At 39.7% G+C, this 21,308-nt stretch overlaps 1 protein-coding gene across 2 annotated transcripts in view; it reads right to left on the bottom strand.

Moving 5' to 3' along the window:
- Positions 1-1,026: 1,026 nt before the first annotated feature.
- The window catches only part of PARG (poly(ADP-ribose) glycohydrolase), a 75,926-nt gene continuing 55,644 nt past the window's right edge, over positions 1,027-21,308 (bottom strand). For both annotated transcript variants that reach the window (XM_054205310.1, XM_054205309.1), the window contains exons 14-18: positions 18,087-18,165; positions 17,156-17,264; positions 11,267-11,372; positions 5,888-6,016; positions 1,027-4,549 (exon numbers count right to left, since the gene is read on the bottom strand). In XM_054205310.1, the coding sequence (XP_054061285.1) occupies positions 4,380-4,549; positions 5,888-6,016; positions 11,267-11,372; positions 17,156-17,264; positions 18,087-18,165 (593 nt within the window). In that variant the 3' untranslated portion in view covers positions 1,027-4,379. The remainder of the gene's footprint in view (positions 4,550-5,887; positions 6,017-11,266; positions 11,373-17,155; positions 17,265-18,086; positions 18,166-21,308) is intronic.

Here is a 21,308-nt window from a genome sequence, read left to right as displayed (position 1 = left end):
AAAAATGAGAAGAGTCCATGGGGAAGCAGGCCTTGCAACTGCGCTTTATCCCTACAGAGTTACCTCCACAGGCTCCAGTTGCTTTTAAGAATTACAAGGGACAACATGAAGACCATCAGCCCTTCTCTACCCAACCATCACACTGCCAGGAGCCCATGATCTCCAGATTACCCAATGCTCAGCCAAACACCTCTTAGAGAGAATATCACTGTGGCCATTCACACGGGAAGAATTACATCTAAAACCAGGAAGGCTGAACCGTGCTTGATGCTGAACCAAGACCCGGTGTGTGGCAGCAGCACGGGGCACCAGGCCCAGCCATGGCCAAGCTGCTCGTTCCCGCTTCCGCAGACATGCTGGCTGCTCAGCGTCTTCCTTACAGTTCCCCCTGTGCTACAGACTAAATCCTTTAGCATTAACACTGCAAACTTTAATGAGCTTGGCTACATCTAAAACCTCAGGAGAAATCAGAAATTGTATTTTATTGTAATTTTCTGTAATGCTAAAAAAAAATGAGTTCCTGACCGGTTTAAAACAAGATTTTTGAAAAACACTTCTAAATCTTTTCATTTAGGAGGATGTCAGTCCCACTTTTACAAACTGTGCAAACATTTATGCAACATGTTCATTACTTCTGTCTTTTTAGGGCTTTATTCGCTTTTATTTAGTTATATTTCCTTCATGAAGTTTAAAGAATGGTCAAATGCTTACTTGCTTACCAAAAGCAAACTGGGAATTAACATCACAATGTCTGTCTGTGGCCATACCCACATCTGGAATCTCATGCTCATGCTAACACCCTTCCAATTTACAGCAGTTACTTCCTTTTTACATCACTACGCAGATGAGAGCAACCGCTACAATACTGTACAGTCAGAATAAACTACCTAGCTATATTTTATGTGTCAAAATATCCAAGTTATTAAATTTAGTGCTAGAACTACCTGTAGTATTGTGCGGTATACATTCAACTATGCTGGAATTTCTCTGTCCTGGAAAGTATATTACAAGACAAAGCACACAATATTGCTTCAGTCAGAATTTTTTTAATCATATTCCTACAAAAATCATGTAAACATTAGCATACAGATCCAGAAAAATCAATATAATATTATAATGGTGCATAAACTGTAAGTTTAGAAGAATGTCAGGAACACTTCAACAGTTTATAAATTAATATATACAGTAATGGGTACTCATCATTAGACAAGAACACCTCAAAACTGAGGAATTTAGGTGCAAGAGCTGTAAAACAAGAGAATTGCTCCAACACCAAACTTGACTATGAGGCAACACTGCAATCTACATGACTGCCTGTTGTCGTTTCATATTAAGCATTCAATTTAGCTGCTAAAAAGTATAAAACAAAAGTTTTGGTAGGAAGTTTATTTTTATTTGAAATCATATAGCAAACATCCCTAAAGTAATAATAATAAAAAAAACAACCAAAAACAAAAACCCAGAATACTCCATAAATAGGTTTCTAGCAGAGTGAAACTGAAGCTTCCTAGGCTGCGCAAAGAGATCATCGGCATCTCCGTTCCACGCGACTTCAAACAGAGCACCAAAAGCCATCTCTAGCTAAAGAAAAAGTCGCCGGCAGTTTATAAATGCAGAGCGGTGGGTGGAGGGAAAAAGAAAGATAGATACAGGGCATGTAGTGGGGCTGATGCAAAATTCTTGTTTCCACATGCAGCATTCTGGGCAGTTTAGCTCTTTATTGAATTAGAAAGTCATGGGAATGTAACACCGTTGCTAATTTGTTAACTCTGGGCTATTTTGCCTAAAAAAACCAAACCAAAACAACCAAAAAAAAAAAGATGATCTTCAGCCTGTCTGCGATCAAAGTCATATTCAAAGTGTTCGTACAACATTGCCCTTGAAAAGATCAGGGACACACAGTAGAACGTAGGATATATCACTCTTATTCAGATGACACATTAAACAGAAAATGAGTTCTTATTTTCCTTTTCTCCTGTCCATACAACCATATTTCATGGGGGGAAAAAAAAAGTATGGTAAACAGATCCTAAAGAACGGTCTCAAATAAAAGGCATTCTTCCCCATGTTAGAAAATTCTCAGATGAAAATACAGACTGCATAAAATGCCTAGGATTATCCTGGAAACACTTGACACTGCAAAAACTCTCTTAACTTGATACCCTATAATATGATCTTCAGAGAATCTTTCCAAAGTTAAATATATTTTCCTGTTTCTAGAGTTGAAATATAATTTTATGCCATCTGATTTTGGTACATTTTTCATACCTGACAAATCCCATCCCCTCACAATGAAAATTAATATTGCACTAATAAAGATGTATTTATTTACAATAAAGGGGAGGTCACATCTAGCCACCTAAAGCTTTTTGCTATATTTTCTTCCAGTTGTTTAGGAATAAATTCTGTTCACCTTTTCTATAGGAAATCCTGAGTAGTAAGGTGAAGAAGGTTTGGCAGATAGCACCAATTTTCCATCACTTGTCTTAATTAACAGGGTACATTTATCATCAACAATGCATCTAGAAGCACTATCACAGCTGACCCTAAATGCCAAAATAAGAGCTTATCATAAAACACTGTTATTCCTATTGCCAGAATCAGAACCAACACTGAAACACCAGGAGCAGGAGAAAAGATTTGCAGCTAAACTCTGAGGATACAAGTTGCAAACACCGGAAAAAGCCTGATATTCTAGCCCAAATCTTCTCCTTATAACAGATGGGGTGAAGAAAACTTCAGCTGGTGGAAGAATAGGAAGAAACCCTTGAACTGCTGCTGTGTCTGTCACCTTCCAAGCAACGCGCTTCCACGCCGCCCACTTAGCATTACCGCAGCAAAGGTGCAGGACTCTGAAGGTGTTTATAAATGACCCAAACTCTTTGCTATTGCTTCCACCAGAGCAGCCCAAGTGAGTGCTTTTTTGTAAGCCAGACTAATTACCATGTTGTGTTTCAGGCCTGGAGGGGATTTATCTGACATTAGCCAAAAGGATTTGTTGATACTAGAGCCTTAGCTCACTACATTTCCTGCTACGGTTTTCACTTGTATTGCTAAACTGGGAATAGCAACCATGACAGACCACAAAATCTAACACAGAAGAGGCTAAACTTAGCAATTTGGGCTTAAACTAGGTTTAATCTACTAATAGACAAACGTTTCATTGGATTGGCCCTGTACATAGACCTGGAAAAGTTTTATCACAGATGTATCTGCAGTTTTGTGTAAACTATTAATGAACTACAGCAATGCTAATTTGGTATTCACAGAGATAGTAATAGCACAGTTTTTACACATCTTTTACCCTCTCTCCATTGTTACCACTCCCATGCCTAAAAAGACACGGGAGCCAACTCCTAACAAGACCTCGTGTTCTTATCTGTAGCCCGCAGACTTTCCTCCCACTGATAGGCGATTTCTATTTCCTCACTCACATTATCCCATGGGGAACTTACACTCACATACATGCATATTGCGAGAAAGGAGAACTGATATGACAATATAAACACAACCGGCAGACCTTAATTCAAATGGTATCGCCAACAACAGTGTACCTTGAGAAACTTCAGCTATACTGCCGCCTCTAAGACCTTGTTCAGTGTTGTAACAGATAGCACCAACAAAATGGTATTGAAGAGTTTCATGTGAAAATGTTTCCCTCTGCTTCCAATTTTGGTTACATTTCTCATTTTCCCCACCCTCCAGTACTTCATTTTTTCCTCTGCTTCTTCATGCTAACTTTTACGTCTGATAAGATAAAGACAATGCAGTTGTGAAATGCGCTGTAGCTCCTCCAGAACCTTTCTATTTTAACCATTTATTAAGAAAATAGATTAAACCCAGGACATTTTAAATGAATGAAAAAGTTGGTAAGAACAGTGAAGGTACTGTGGCAGTCTTAAGGAGGTAATCAAATTATGACAATTTTCAGTAAGATCAGTCATTACAAGGCTTCTCTCTGAAATCATCCCAGGAGTTACACAGCTGCCTGTACTCCAGCACTAAGCTTACATGAGAAATCTAGACAGGATCTCTGAAAAATAAAGGCAAAGGAGCACAGAGAAATCTTCTAAAGTCTTTCAGCAATCTCTTGACTGAAATAGAAATATGTACCAAAACATCCTGCTTAACAAGGTATAACACAAACCAGATTTACCAAGTCTTTTCTGTACACGCATGAGCAAGGTTTTCACGTATGAAAACATCAAACAAAAAATCTTGTCTCTCAAAGGTGATTTTTTTTGTTATTTGGGTGTTATATGTAACTACCAATGCAGTCAATATATATTACATTAAGCCAATTCATACACTACACCCAGTGATTCAAACAATATACCAGTGGGAGGAGGTAAACAACATTCTAATCAAATACATTTATTTTAATCCCCAAAACACAACCCTTTTTCTTCGTCATCATCATCATCAGTAGAATCTGCATAGGACTCAATGGTGTTGTAAATGAAAGAGTACAGCTTCACATCTGGTCCTGAAGTAGAACAGCTTCTGCATTCTTCATTGTAGTATCTCAGTAACAGCCTGTAAATGTCCCCTTAAAAATGAAAAGAAAGAATTTTAAAACAAGTAAGATCACGCCATAAGACGAATCTATGACTGCAGCTGAAGACTGGAAACACACACTGAGATGGCAGCGAGGAACATCTCTTTAAATGAGCAGGGAAAGAGGAGGTAGATAACCACCTAAGGGGAACACAACTGTTTCCAAGTTTGTTCGGAACATGGGCTGGGCTCCCTGTCCTGGGAGAGTTAATTTTTTTCCTAGTAGCTGGTATAGCGCTGTGTTGTGGGTTTAGTATGAGAATGTTGATAACACACTGATGTTTGTAGTTGTTGCTAAGTAATGCTTATACTAAGTCAAGGACTTTTCAGCTTCCCATGCTCTGCCAGTGAGGAGATGCACAAGAAGCTGGGAGGGAGCAGCACCAGGACAGCAAACCCAACCTGGCCAGAGGGTTATTCCATACCATATGATGTCATGCTCAGGATATAAACTGGGGGAGTTTGCCGGGGGGCAGTGATTGCTGCTTGGGAACAGACTGGGCGTTAGTCAGTGGGTGGTGAGTGATTGCATTGTGGATATTGTTTTGTATATATATTTTTTTAGTCATTATTATTATTATTTTATCTTCCTTCACTGTCCTATTAAACTGTTTTGGTTTTTTTAATCTCAAATTTTACTTTTCTTTTTCCTGATTCTCTCCCCTATCTCACTGAAGGGGGCAGGGGAGGAGGGAAGGGGAGCAAGCGAGCAGCTGCGTGGTGTCTGGCTGCCTGCTGGGTTAAACCACAACAGCTCCCTCAACTTTCTGCTGAGCTTTCAGCACAACCTCTCCAGACGTTAGGCTTGCATACACGCTGCGTACAAACCCACTGCCAGTTACCCAGCTTTGTGCTTCTGTCCAAGAAAAGGAAGACATTTAACAGCCACAGTGGGGCAACGGATACACTGCTTTTCTTGTATTGCTACTGGGTAGCACATCTGACCACTAACTCATCTGGCAGCGTCAAGCCAGAACCACTGTAAGACAAATCTAGATCAAGAATGCGTAAGCAGATTTTCCCTTTTTAAAGCGTTTTGAGTTGTATTAAAAACTTTTGCAAACCTTTTGTCTACCACGTATCCATGTTTTCCGCATTCTGGAACCTAACTCCCAAGTGAGTTACAAAAGGATTCTAGAAGTCTTAACAGATTAACACTGTGCAGTTGACCCTGAATCAGAAGAGTTCCACACTCTGGAAACAGGTGCAAATAAACCAAGACACATTTGCTTGTGTTCAGGACCTGATGACAATAATTCTTACTGGACAGTTTCCACTGACAAAGATGGTTAAGTCTCTTTGCTGTGTGGAAAGATTTCTTTATGCTCACCAATAGTTTGGCCCTTCTCACAGAGAAAAGTGTGCATGCTGTAAATATCCCGCATCAGCTCCACATCTCCAAAGGTAAAATAAACAACATCACGTCCAGCCTCAGCAGCTGCCAATATCTGTATTAAGGCTGAAAAAACAAAAAAGATTACACACATGAATATAGGATAAAACAATTTGCTGAAGGGGAAAAAAACACAGCCTAAGTTTACAGCAAATAATCATACAACCCACCTCCAGGTGAATGCTGCAAAGCAATCTGAACAATGAGTAGATAAATATTGCTTCCACTTTTAAAACAAAGTAAAGAATACTGGGCACTGCAGCTCGAGAGTGTTGAAGTATTCTGCTGGAGTCACTACTGACACCCACCTTTACTTTCCGGATAAACAATGTGCATAAAAAAAAAATCAAAGGGTTTTTTTTTTGGTCCGTGTCCACCCCCAAGCAGCATTCAGGCAGTAATTACCCAATAAACGTGTAAGACAACAGAGCACCTTCTTACATCCTGGTTTAAGCTGCTCGCATTGAGTCACAAGTAGTGGGGTAAACAGCATCCGTTAGCACATCCCAATTTCCACTCTCTGCCACCCTTCAGAAGGAAGGGAGCCAACCCCTTCACTAGGTGAGCTACACAAAGCAGGAGCTGACCCAACTTGTACCTCCCAAGAGATCTACAGTTCTGCAGCCTCTTACTGCGCCATTTAAGGTGTCCATCTTACCTATAATAGAAGTACGCAGCATAAAATATGATGGTCACTCTGACCTATAAAACGTAGGTGGCGATGCCAGGAATGCAATTCAGGTTATTTAATTTCCAGCTTTATGTCAAACTCACTGGACCAAGCTGTGTCCCGGGTTCTATCAATAGCTAACATTACAAAATAGACTTTGTTTTTCTATATGGAAAAGAAAGAAGAATGCTTCCTATCTTGGAAGCAGATTTTTGAAGATTCATCTTGAGTAACCCTCTGGGGATTGATCAAAATTGATCAATGGTCTGGCTGAGCCAAGCTAATGACCCACTGCAATTGGAGCAAGTGGCTCCGGTCCAGCTATATTTTCTCGCTGCTCGCCCACCTCCTGACTTTTCTGCAGCTCTCAGGTGCTCACCAGACATCTTGCTGAGCCAATTCCATTCACCAACCTGGCAGAAAAGTTACACGGCAAAAGAATAGGCGCTAATTGTTTTCTGCTAGATTAGCAGTTGAATTGGCCGAGTGAAGGGTTTGCTAAGGTGCCAGGGAGGGCACCAAACTATATAGCCGAGAACAGGGAAGGGAAGAAGAAACACCAGGACCCTTTTAGGTAGCACCAAACTATTACAAGAGCAAAGCTTCTTCACCAACCAATACCACCAGGCTGGAGCGTCACTGACGCATAGAATCAGTCACACGTTCATCTCAGGTAATGTTGCAACAGTCCAAATACTGGACCCCCACAACTATTTCATCTATTGCGGCTTATCTTATTTCTGAGCGTATGGGTGGGGTTCTGATAATCATTCTTTCCTTTTCTACCCAGTAAGCAGGCTTAATTAAAATGTGATTAATATTGTCTTTGTAAATATTAATTTTAAATAAAACATATGTGCTGCATTACCACCTGCTAGTGGGAACTAAACAGAAAGCTGTTCATAGCACAGCTCAAGAAAGCTGTTCATGGCTCAAGAATCTCTCACATTTTTAAACAGAGACCTAATAAAATACTGCATTCTTTAATAAAAAAACCCAACCTCTTGTAAACCCACAGCTAAAATTATAAATTACATGATTCACATGTGAAATTAATCTCAATCTGGGAATGATATTTTAATTAAACTACTGAACCAGCTGTGGATTTGGTAAAGCTTCAGTAGTTCAGCTTGTAAAGGCTCTAATTAACTAGCTTGCATAGGGGAACAGAACCTAATGAATCTTATTATTCATTCCAAACAAACAATGCAGCTTCACTTTACAGAAGATATTAAAAACATCCTACTGTTTATTTTGAATTGCTATAAATCTTATGAAACGAGGGTCAAACTTTCCGTCAAGAATCAGGCTTCACGATCTGCTGGGCATTAATGATATACAACACCAATGTGAAATTTCCATGCTACTGATGCAGAAAGGAGCATCACCGGGAGAGCAACAGAGGCTGCGGTACAGGGGACGAGAGGGACGTGGGCTCTCCTGCCCCTTGCACCCAGCCAGTGTGATCCCATTTAACTCTTCGGGACTCGCACCTGAAGAAACGGCTGTGCTGACATACCTTCTTCTATCACCCAGGAAGGGTGGCAGAAGCACAATACAAATCCCCCTGGGGACCCAACTGTCCCCACAGGCCCTACACGTCAGTCCCTTTTACCCAGAGGAAAGGATGGTACCACCGGGGGCTCCCCTACTGCGATACTGCTGCATTTACATGAGGCAAGGTGCATGGTTTTCTCTCCTTCCACTAATCCTACAAGGCGCTTTCTAAAGCTGATGGCAGTCTTCCTGTTGAGCTTTATTGTCTCCTTCCTGTTGAGCTTTATTGTCTCAGGTAAATAAGAACACCAAATCAGCTAAAGAGTACTTTCTCACAATTGTTAGAAGTTAAACTTATGTATTTATGAGATGCCTCATCAGATCATTTCCTTTGCATTTTCAATAAAACAACACTTTTTCAATCTTTCGACAGTCGCATAGAGCCCCTGCAGCTAGTAATTGTTAAATTATCCTCTGGTTTGAAACGCAAGACAAGATCTTCTAACTTTTCCCAATTATACAAATATACTTTTTTCAGTATGGAAGGTCTTAAGTTTATACTAAAATTTTGTGGAAATATCCCTAATTTAGATGGAATCTGTCTTGTTGACATACCAGGTTTTTAATTTATAAAGCCAGATTATTTTATTCCTCCCTTAAGAATACTTTAGTTGTTGCATTATCTGTGACCTTGAGTGAAACCATATTTTACACCCAATCACGTTCCTTTAATTCATGACTAAAAAAAAATCACAATAAAATATCATAATGCATTATGGCGCTTATCCAGTTATATCCAATTACATCAAATACTTTGGAGGTTCTGAAGCCTCTGTTACAGATCCAGATACTACGTCTGAAAGCACGAGGGTGTATATTTAAGAATGTTAAATGAAAAAGCAAGATTTTAAACTACGAAAACCATTTTGTCATTGTAATACACTGTCAAGCCTGTGTAGTCACCAGAAGCTATTTATTTGGGCTCAGTAAAACCGTGATACTGATAGTCTCAGAATTTTCTAAACCATACTCTGAAATGAAGATTTATGACTCCTTATGAAGTGTAAAGGATTATTCTCCAGTGTAAGATATTTGCTTATAATGAAATGAAACCATTGAGAGAACTTGCAGTTCAGAATAACCCTACACAGCACTTTCAAACAAAAGGGAGAAACAATTTTAGCGTTTATGACCGTGCAGGGACTATCTGTGAACTGGAAAAGACTTCATTTGGTTATCACACCTCAAATGCAACTCTATTCTGACAAAACACACACATGACAAACTACTGTAGTCTTTTCGTAGCTCATAGTTTACCAAAAAAAAAAAAAAAACCACCAGAATGAAGCCAAGTTTCTTGTTTCTAGTCAGCATCAGCTCAGAGAAAAAGAGGACATACTAAACGACTAGCTCCATACCCCATAACACATCCCTGTCATTTAATTCTTTTTATTAAGTATTGATTTTTCAGAGTCAACTAAGAAATTAAGCTGAGTTTACAAAAAGAGTAACTTAAGTGCAAATTAAACCAAAGTCTTTCTTTGTAAGGGCTACCAAAAGAACAGGAGAAAACTTGAGAGTACACACATAGGTTTAGATGAATTGTTCTTAACAGCAGCAGTGCTGTAACTTGCTGTTAAGTGTTAATCCTCGCAGACTTTGGAAAAATTAGTAAGGTTGATCCAAAACCAGAGGAAAAGTTACATAAATGAAAGTTCAAACTAAAATATTAAGTTAAAATGTAACTGAGACAATGTTCAAGTCTTTCCACGCTGTTGTTCTGCCCCGAGTTCATATCCAAGTTACGAAGCACCACATCTCATGGCTCATTTCTTTGCCTACATCAAGGACTTTTCCTATGGGCTACCTCACCAAACAGACTCGGCTCTGGCAATCTTTGTCAGTGTGCTTCAGTTTTGAGCTCTGAGCAATGGGGAGAGGAAGTAAAGCATTGTAGTGAGCAATGCCTAGTCTAAAAATCACATCCAATGTTGAACAAATAATGGCTTAGACCAGATGAGCCATATTTTTATCAGCAAACCATATGTTAAGAAAAATATGTATGGGATTTTACAGTTCGGATCCAAGAGGAGGCCTTATGCAAATCAAAGCATTTATTAAACCTTCCAAACATAATCATAAATCAAGTATGATCAGATCCTGCAGTAAATACTACTTCTGATATTGATGATCTGCACCTGACAGTCCATTTTATCTCATGGAAATCAAAAACCAACTGTCAGGAAATCAATGAGCATTGAGAAAAAATATAGATGCCCACTGAATAAAACACATTAAGAAAGCAAGCCGATGAGGCTGGTAGCCTGATGGTTGTTTGTCTCAATGTAACTACCTAAAGCTCTTCAGAAAAGTAAATTTCAAATACTCTCCAAATGTTTGAAAACAACAAAAATGTAAATTTCTACTTAGAACTATATGAATCAGGATATCAACGTGAACGTCAGGATCCATCAGTTCTTGACTTGATAGGAAAAGCCTTAAATGAACGTAGGCATGTGGTATCTGCCGCATTATAAATACTCTAATTAAAAATAAAAGAACTTGAGAAAGTGAGTGATACAGCAGGCAAGTCAGGAAAGAAAGGAGCACGTCTGAGTGACTGGAAACCTCTCTGGCATACAGCAATATATTAAGGAGCAAAACTAAACATTAAGCATTACCAGCAAATCAGTGAGGCCTTGCAAATTACCAGGTACTTTAAACAGCTTTGCAGAGATACAAATCCAGAAAGGTCAATTGATTTATACGACTGAGAACTGCAATTAGTATATTCTTTTGTGAACTAATATTACGTGTCTGTGTGCTTTTGAAGGTTTTGGTGATATAGGTCCTTGTAAACTCAGCATTTCACCATCACGTACTTACCTCAAACTTTAAACTGAAAATAGCTTATAAAAGCAGCGTGCATTTTTAACGTTTAATGTTTAGGCCACATTACTCATGGCCTAAAGATCAAAGCTAATGAACCAGTTCTATGGACAGCTTAACTATTATTCCAATTCTTGGCTAAAATGTATTAATTCAAACAAAACCAAAAAATGTACTTGAACAAAAAAAAAAAAAAAGGCCAAGAATCAAAATCTAAGTTATTTGTTTCATTTAGACATTAATGAATTGCTACAGTTTACCTTTTAATCGGGAGTCCCCTCCAAAGGCACCACATCCCCAGTTTCCTGTGGCTATTGCAGAGAGATGCTGGGGTGGAACGTTGGGTCGAGAGAAGCCACAGTAGGCCTGCAGGCAGACAAGAGTCAGAAGAAGTTGAAGGCAATCTGTTGCGATATTTTCAAACAGTAAGATGATAAGAATAATCAGAATTATTTTCCAGCAATACCAAATTCAAACTACTTCAATGCACCATTAGTCTTCCTTTAAATTTAAGGTCAATCACTAAAGAATTCAAGGCAAGAAGAATGTTGCTTTACTTGGATCCAAGTTAAAAATTAGATACAGGTGCTGACTCCTGGGGATTTCACTGCAGCTATAGGAAACTTTTCAGGATAGCCAGAGAATAACAGTAGATTGTATCGTGTTTGTTGCTTTTCAGCCCATTTAGCACACAGGACAGCTGAACTGCTATGTCCAGTATTATGAAATTCCTCAAAACTGAAAATAAAATACAAAGTGGCATCTTAGAATACAGGTCTAATGCAATAAATGAGGGTAGGAGGAGAAGGTGTGACATTCACTACGAAATCTTGAGTAAAGGCAGGTGCTTCCATGTATAGAAAAAAGGATAAGTCTTTTTGTGGGCTTTTTCAACAGTACAAAAATGTATTGAATTGGTACAGTTGTCTGGTAGAGATTGAAGTACCCTCAGTTTCACTCCAGTCTGATCCAAGCTGCAAATTCAGACTTCTGTTGGTTGTAATTTAGCAGGATACCATGACTTAGAGTTTGCATAAGGAGCTCTTACACATGGGCAGGCGCGTGCAGCTATTGAGCTCTCTCAAGCCAGAGCTATTAGTGTGCTTACTGCCCAAAGCATGTTTGTATGGAACCAGCGGGCCAAGCAAGCTATCACTCTGGCTCTGTGGACAATAATTCTTCAGTTTCCATCCTCCCAGTGGGGAAATGGACTGGTGTTGCAACAGCACGCCATTTTCTTTCCAGCTTTTACTTAGCAGGCATGTATTTCTCAACTCGCCAGGACATGGAGAACGGAAACTGTCTTGTCAGACACAACAACAATGTCAGCAAATACGTGGAAGGACTTCAGCAGCCGTGAAGAAACACATCGAGGTAAGTGCTCCTGTATGATTTTTCATAGCAAACAAAGGATAAAGATAAAACTAATCACTTCAAAAAAAAAAAAAAGACAATGTACTGATATTTTAAATAGGTTTCACTTAGGAATACAGAAACATGAAAGCTTTCTGTGCAGTTTTAAAACAGTTGCTTCCATACGGGAAGCAGAAGAGCTTTTAAGCAGAAGAGCGTTTGAACTACATAAATGAATCTGTTTTTAAGTTATACACAACTGCAAATATATGGTATCTCATATTATTTAGAAGTTGTGTGATGTTTACAATTGGTTTGTTTTCATATAAAACTGTTACATGTAGTTCTCACAATTAACACGGTTTGAAACTTAACTGTTCCACATACCATAATTCTCAGGGAAACATTTCCTGCTAAAGATGAAGCTATAGCTTTTTTTAATCAGAGACTATCAAAATAGGTTTAATGGCATTTATGAGTGGGATTGCAAGCCCAATTATAAATCAGTTGTTCCTTAGGATTTGGAAAGTGCAACTTGTAATAAGAAAAATTATTCCTAGTGAGAATCTTTATTAGGCAATAATTTAAGGGGCTAGTAAAGATGAAAGAGTGACATCTCTTACACATACATCTATCTGCAAATCTTCATGCTGAAATCAGATACAATGATTTTTTTTCTTATTCCGAACAGCTGGCTTTAGACAATATTAATCTTGTTTTCTGAGTATGGGTTAAACCAGAAACAAGGGTCAGCCTCAGACAACTACCTTCTGAGAAAACTAACCGAGTGAACATCTGGTTCTTTAAGACAAAGAAAAAAATCATATAGACCTATAATAAAACCCAAGTTCTAAGAAGAACCACTTTAAGTTGACCATGTGACCTGCCTTCTGGATGCGGGGAAGGCTGTGGACGTTGTCTGTCTGGACTCTGGTAAGGCCTTTGACACCATCCCCCACAGCATTCTCCTGGAGAAGCCGGCGAATCCTGGCATAGACAAGTGTACTCTTCGCTGGGTTAAAAACTGGCTGGATGGGCGTGCCCAGAGAGTCGTGATCAATGGGGCGAAATCCTCATGGCAGCCAGTCACCAGTGGTGTCCCTCAGGGCTCAGTTTTGGGGCCAGTTTTGTTTAATATCTTTATCAATGATCTGGATGAGGGGATTGAGTGCACCCTCAGTAAGTTTGCAGACGACACCAAACTAGGTGGGAGTGTTGATCTGCTTGAGGGTAGGAAGGCTCTACACAGGGACCTGGACAGGCTGGATCGATGGGCCAAGGCCAACTGTATGAGGTTTAATAAGGCCAAGTGCCGGGTCCTGCATTTTGGTCACAACAACCCCAAGCAACGCTACAGGTTTGGGGAAGAGCAGCTGGAAAGCTGCCCAGCAGAAAAGGACCCGGGGGTGCTGGTGGACAGCCAGCTTAACATGAGCCAGCAGTGTGCCCAGGTGGCCAAGAAGGCCAACAGCATTCTGGCTTGTATCAGGAATAGCGTGGCCAGCAGGAGTAGGGAAGTGATCGTGCCTCTGTACTCGGCACTGGTGAGGCCTCACCTCGAGTACTGTGTTCAGTTCTGGGCCCCTCTGTACAAAAGGGACATTGAGGTGCTGGAGCGTGTCCAGAGGAGAGCTACCAGGCTGGTGAGGGGTCTGGAGACCAGGTCATACAAGGAGAGGCTGACAGAGCTGGGCATGTTTAGCTTGGAGAAGAGGAGGTTGAGGGGAGACCTAATTGCCCTCTACAGCTACCTGAAAGGAGGTTGTAGAGAGATGGGTGTTGGCCTCTTCTCCCAGGTGAATAACGACAGGACCAGAGGAAATGGTCTGAAGTTGCGGCAGGGGAGGTTTAGATTAGATATTAGGAAGAATTACTTTACTGAAAGAGTGGTCAGGCACTGGAACAGCCTGCCCAGGGAGGTGGTTGAGTCACCGTCCCTAGAGGTATTTAAGAAACATCTAGATTTGGCACTTCAGGGCATGCTCTAGTGGCAGAGATTGTAGGTTGTTTGGTTGGACTCGATCTCAAAGGTCCTTTCCAACCATGAAGATTCTATGATTCTATAAGTTGTTTCAGTCATTTCCGAATGTCTAAAAAAATAACAGACAAACAAAAGAACCTCTGGAAACAAACGGATGCTGAGCTATGCCTACTAATAAATAATACACTTGTATTTCAAAGCCTGTGTGCATATACTGTGCTTACTGAGTCCTGCTTTATTAAATCGTAATAGAGTTGCAGCTTACTTCACCAACTTGTTTTCACCCACAGAAAAATCTTAAGGTTAATATTAATTTTAAAATCAAACTGAAAAACACACCACAGTGCATTTAAGTATTTGATTTGTTAAAACATTCTAGAACCTACAATGAACTTAATGAAATTTTTACTGTAGTAAACAGAATTAACTCAGGCTTAAAATTTTCTTTAAATACCAATCAGTTCTCATCAAACAACATCAGCCAAACTGACACACTGTATAAAAGTTGCATGGATCTACCATAATTTATTTTAAAAATCCAAACCCAATCAATAATACTGAAAATTGTAGGCAGATCATAAATTCACTAGAGTAGGTAATTTGAATTTTGTACTAAGATACCACTGGAGTTAAAATTTATCTACTGTCTTTTTCAGGGCTAATTTCATTACCAACCATGAAGAAACAAGCTGATGAATGTTACTTTAGTCAAGATGCTAAGGTTTTATGATGAAATTAAATTAGTCCTTCAGCACTGTAAATATTTCTGGGAAGGGAAAAAAAAAATTAGCCTTCAGGTACATTTCCTTTCCCTTTCCAGCTGAGAATTAGGAACACACCGCCCTATGTTTGAATTTATTTAAAATGCATCCTATATTATTCTATACCCTCCTATAGTACAGAAAGCAGCAGACTTTAACAACGGTAGTGTTATGCCCTTATATTTAATAGCCTAGCTAAGCAGAGGCCCACTGCATGTATAAATGTCGAAGCAAACTAAGCAGACCTTGTCATTAGCAAGTTTTGAACCCAAATATAAGGACACTAATACAGTATTAACTGCATAAGCATTCCTGTACTCAACTGCCCAGTAAAAATAGCATTGCCATTGCTATAACAGGCCACAGATTTTTCACTACCTATGCCTTATACTAACCGTGCAAGGCCCTCACTCTGACTCATTAGCTTTCTTATTAACTTAGGAGAATTCGCTATGTGAACTGGAGATTGATACCAGGCATCTCTTGTTAGGAGATAAAAATTCATGTGTGGGATAACAGCAGAGGCCTTGAAAACACTGGCTCAGGTCTCAGAACTATAAACAGCTCATTAATGGCAATTAACTAGTCACTGAAAAAGTACAATCTCAAGAGCTGGGAAAAGACTGCTTTAGCTTCAAGAATAGAAGCAGCAGCAAAGCAAGAAAAACAAACAACATGAAAATCTCAGCCATGAAACATGATAAAGCACCTGCCATGCCTCGGTTTCCCAAGCCACGCTCTCAAACACGATGCAGCACATAGTCCAGGGCAGAGAGCAAAGACTGGGAGCCATCTAGAAACTCAAATACCTTATTTAAGGACAAGATCCCACATTACAGAGAACAGGGTAGAGAAAAAGATGCCCACCGCAGTTCCAGCTTCCCTGGTCAGAGAGCTCTTCAACCTGGCAACCTTGATGACGATGACTATCAAGGACCATGGCCCTTAGACATAACTATGCAGTTTTGTACACACACAGCTAACGCAGGGTAGGCCAAGGACTGACTGCTCTGAATACATAGTAATAATGATTAATAATGTGTAAGAATTATTAGTAGGAAGTGTGCTGTTTCTGAATGTCAGTCTAAAAGTTTTGTTTAAAGGATTAAAACTGGTCTAATTTATGAGTCTTATGAATGCCCCCACCACTGCAAGCTGTAACTGGCATGTATATTCACATACTCATTTGCAACAGCCCGTACAGCTATTGTGCAAATAAAGATAGGAGATTTATGAACAGCTAGACCTGATCTCAAGACGACATCAATACACAAAAAGATAAAACTCTCAGGTAATATGGCAATACTCCAAGAGAAAACAAGGAAGGTAGAAGAAAAGCAAGTGGCACTGTATTTATGAAATATCGCCATGCTAAAACATGAGGCACCCCCTTCTCCACCTTTACTGGAGGGATGACTAGGGGAAAAGAACTTAAAATCATAATCATAGAATGGTTTGGGTTGGAAGGGACCTTAAAGATCATCTCATTCCAATCCCGCTGCCCCAGGCAGGGACACCTCCCACTAGACCAGGTTGCTCAAAGCCCCATCCAGCCTGGCCTTGAACACTTCCAGGGATGGGGCATCCACAGCTTCTCTGGGCAACTCGTGCCAGTGTCTCACTGCCCTCACAGTAAAGAATTTTTTCCTGATATCTAATCTAAATCTGCCCTCTTTCAGTTTAAAACCGTTACCCCTCATCCTATCGCTACGCTCCCTCAATAAAAAGTCCCTCCCCGCCTCTCCTGTAGGCCCCAAATAATTTAGGAGGACAGGGAAGAGTTAACAAAATGTACGTCCAAATTTCATTTATATTTTTGAAAGTTAAAATACACCTTTGAATAGCATATCGAAGGATAAGAACCATTCAATTTGACAAGCTTCTGCTTTAACATTGGACAGCAAACCCCTGGAAAGTACACCTTTTATAAGAGACACAACTAAGCAAGAATTTCCTTAGCTGAAGATAATAATACAAAAATATTTGAACAAACAGGTACTATAAACATTAATGGAAGAGCCTTAGACTGCAGGAAGTTGTAAGAAGTTACTGGCCTTGTTGAGCTCTCTTCTAATTTTCTCCGGACCAAACTGATCAAGGAAGCGTCTGAAGTGAAATGCATCTATAGCAACAATTTCAGTGTAGCGTCGCTGCCATTCATCCCTAAAATTGAAGGGAGGAGAAAAGTAGATGACATTAGTTGTTTAATATTGGCCATATAATTGTGATCCAAAATGAGCAATTCCCTGCAGAGCTTTTCTGTTAGAAGCAGACAGAAATGTGAGCTCGTAACAGACAAGGGAGCACTTTTTTCTTTGTGGGTTGGGAATGAAAACAGCATCAGAAATGAGACAGGTCTCCCTGTAAGCTTGGAAATACCCTGGCTAGACTTTGGGCATAAACGTGAAAAAAAAAAAATTTAATTACAAAGCACTATTTGTTAAGTACATAAGAACGGCGCAAGGTCAAAGAAAAGCAGTTTGGCTCTCTGTCTTCCTCCAACATTCAAGGGAGAACACATTGTGTATGTTTCATTACCAAATGGATAATTTTGTGTATGCACTATGATAACATTGTTGGAGAAATAAATTCAAGAGCTCAGAACTTTCTACTCAGATTAATGATATTAAATCTTATTTTGCCACGCATCAGCTGCACTGTGGCCTCAGGTATCATCGTCAAACATCTTGTGATATTACAATCCACAGTTCAGCCAGTATCTTAACAAAAATTTGCATTAAATACATATAACCGTAAAAGACATTGGTTTAAGAACTGACATACTGGCAGGTACCATTTATTAGCATTAATATCTCATTATTAATATAAGGTAACTTTCTTAGCTTGTTGAGTCTACTGAAGAGAACAGGATCAAACAGTCCAATTCTCTATTAAGGCAAATGCTAGGAAATACTTAAAACACCAAGTTTGCATATTTATACATTTATTTATTCCTTCACTTGAAATATTTATGTGGAACTTTACCTTGGGGTCTTATCTTCATGGCTCCTTGCCCACCGGTAAGTTTCTGCATAGCCTGTGTACTCACTGTACTGCTCAGTACCTAAAACAAATCATTTTCTGTATTACATACAGAATATGTACATATTTTTTCACTTGTCAAATCTTTCATAGGAACCACTGCTTCTCCAAATGAACACGCAGCTCTCAGAAGCAATGGAAAACAGAGATTCCTATCTGTACCAAGAACACAAGATCTTCTGGAACCAGTAGAAGCTTCTTTTCCACAGATGATATGTAGCATCCACCACAGAACATGACAAGTGCAGATCTACGTATGCTGTCCAGTATATAACAAGAAGATAGTTTTCAACTTTGCCACTCTCAAGTTCAATAGCTTCTCAAGAAAATGCCTGTCATCTTTAAAGTTTTACTGACTAACATCCGGTTAGCAAAGACTGCGAGCCTTCGCGCCACCAGCATTTTGCTTTTCTTTTTTCAGGCTACTACCTGTAAACACGATGATAAAATAGTCACTCCACTACTGAAAACACGGCAGCCCTACTTCATCATAATTTAGCAAGTGTCTGGGCTGACAGTTTTGGAAACATAGACAAAAAATATGAAATTCAAAAGTGTATATCGTGGGCTATATGTTTATACATTTATTTCTCTAACAAGTTTTATTCCTCTAACAAAATTAAAATCCATAAAGCCAAAGAAAACCCTGATGGTCAGAAACCAAGCAGATTTCCAACACGCCAGTGACCCAGTTTGTCACCCTACAGTCTCTTGAGAGCAACCTTACATAAGGCTAGGTACGACTGTTCAGCTTCCTCCTCCCATTGCCCAATAAATCACCCCTTTCCCTTGTTACCCTTTTGTTTTGCATTTGTTCAGCACGATTCCTGCACTATGGTTCCTGACACACACTCTCAGATACCACAGCAATTCCTTGCACTGAATGGAGTGAAAGGCCACCGCTCTCGGCTGCAAGAGTCAGTACCAAGAAGCTGCTTCTGTAAAAGCTCAAGGACCCATAAAACCATGGTGTGGAACATAACTTGGCTGCTCTGTGAAGAAGTGCAGCAGGGTATCTTGGCAAGCGTTAATGGCTTGTAAGAAAGTAACACATTAAGACCTCCGCTAATTTTAGCTTTTATGCTCTGCCACGCAAACTTATTTTCAAAAAGGTTTATCCCAAGACCAAGGAAAGCATTTTAACTGAGAGTAAGGACCATAACGTTCCTAAAAGCCTGCCTTTCACCTCATTTTACCGAACTTCAGGATCTTGCTTAAAAATCTGGGGATATGCAAATGCTTCAAAGAAATAGTCCTAAGTAGCACCACAGCAAAATCACAACTTTTCCCCCTGTTTTGAGCTCGCGACAGCTGAATTTCAAAAGTAGGGGACTGAAAAGAATGCCTCATTTAGAAAATTTCAGCTCATACAGGTACAGTTTGGCACAAGTCATAAACAGTAAGAGTAGGAAGAGAACTGTTAAGCAACCCCTTAATTACAAACAATGACACCAGCTATGCCTATAAACAGAACAGTAAACTAGGTTTTAGAAAGGCCTGTAAGCTGACAGCACAAAACATCCGATTACTGAGACAACAGTAGTGCCTAACCATTGCATAGATCGGAGATACTCTGAGAATACAAATGTTTAAATTCAAAGTTTTTCAGTCTCTAAATAAATAAAAAAAAGTTAAATAATCAGAAACATAAAACGATTCACTTTTAACTTCATCTGACGAGGGAATTTGAATGCTTGCTTTCAGTAGTCTTAAGCATATGAAACATATGCTCTTAAAACTGTTTTAAATGATGCATATACTTTAAGACATTTATTTTAACTGAAAAGACTTATCAGCGCTTCTTTAACTTATCTGTCCCTACTATCCACTCATCATTATTTGTCTAGACGATTAACCATACGGAGGGCACACAAATTCCAGTCAAGGCTATTTTGAAAAGGTGCTATGCAAAATGAGTGGGATGGTAAAAGATTCCTCACCAAGAATTCACTTCCTGTTACAAAAATCAAAGCCATCAAAATTGTGATGGCAGAATATGCCTGCATATTCACACACATTCATGCTCTCGTACAAAGGACAACTGTGAGCGGCTTAAGTATTCAGAAATCAGCCTTCTAATCGAACTGTAGGCTACCAGCCTTCACTAAGACTTTTCCTGATGTACGCAAAATTCAGATTTACAGATATGCTTGGAAAAACCATCTGAGCAAATAGTAAGACAAGACAGACAAGGGAAGCATGTGACTTTTTTTGACAGCTCTCTTCAGGGGACAGCATAGCAAAACTTCCAACTTTGAAAAGGAAGCATTCCCTTTGGCATCTAGCACGTGGAAAGGAAAGACTGGGTTATCAAGATATTGTAACAGGATAGATTAAATGACAGTCGGAGTATTAAGCTGACTTTTTCAAGGTTCATCGTTTTCATTAATTTTTATCAAAGTGCAGTGTCTGATGATGAAAGCACCAGAAAACTAACAAACAAACAAGCAAATACATATATATATATTTAAAAAAAATAAAATCAATAGCAGAGAAAGTCAAAGAAACCACAGGAACTCTAAACTCATGTCCCAGAAACCCAAAGTTAATGAAAATCAATGGGTTTTCAGAAGTGAAGCTCTGGAAACGTGTCAGACAAAAATGGTTATTCAACTGGCAGCACTTTTGCCTGTGAACTACTGGGATACAAGCTGCTGTTGCTGGGAGAACAGGAGCAGTACGGGATAAGCTATGAAGCTATAGTGAAGCTATGTAGGGAAAAAATCAGGAGGGCCAAAGCCCAGCTAGAACTAAACCTGGCTTCTGTTGTCAAGGACAACAAAAAAAGTTTCTATAAATATATTAGCAATAAGAAGAGGACTAAGGATTATCTCTGTCCTCTAGTAGATGGGGCCGGCAACATAGTGACCAAGGATGAGGAAAAGGCTGAGGTACTTAATGCAGTCTTTGCCTCAGTCTCCAGCAGTAGGACCAGTTGTCCCCTGAGTACCCAGCCCCCTGAGCTAGAAGACAGGGATGGGGAGCAGAATGAAGCCCCTGTAATCCAAAGGGAAACGGTGAGGGACCTGCTTCAGCACCTGGAGGTGCACAAATCTATGGGGCCGGATGGGATCCACCCAAGGGTATTGAAAGAGCTGGTGGAAGTGCTCGCCAGGCCACTTTGCATCATTTATGAGCAGTCCTGGACAACTGGGGAGGTCCCAG

This window comes from Rissa tridactyla, chromosome 6 (assembly GCF_028500815.1).
Source record: "Rissa tridactyla isolate bRisTri1 chromosome 6, bRisTri1.patW.cur.20221130, whole genome shotgun sequence".
NCBI classification, from domain to species: domain Eukaryota; kingdom Metazoa; phylum Chordata; class Aves; order Charadriiformes; family Laridae; genus Rissa; species Rissa tridactyla.
Note: the sequence above shows the minus strand (reverse complement) of the source record. Positions and strands in the feature narration are given on the sequence as shown.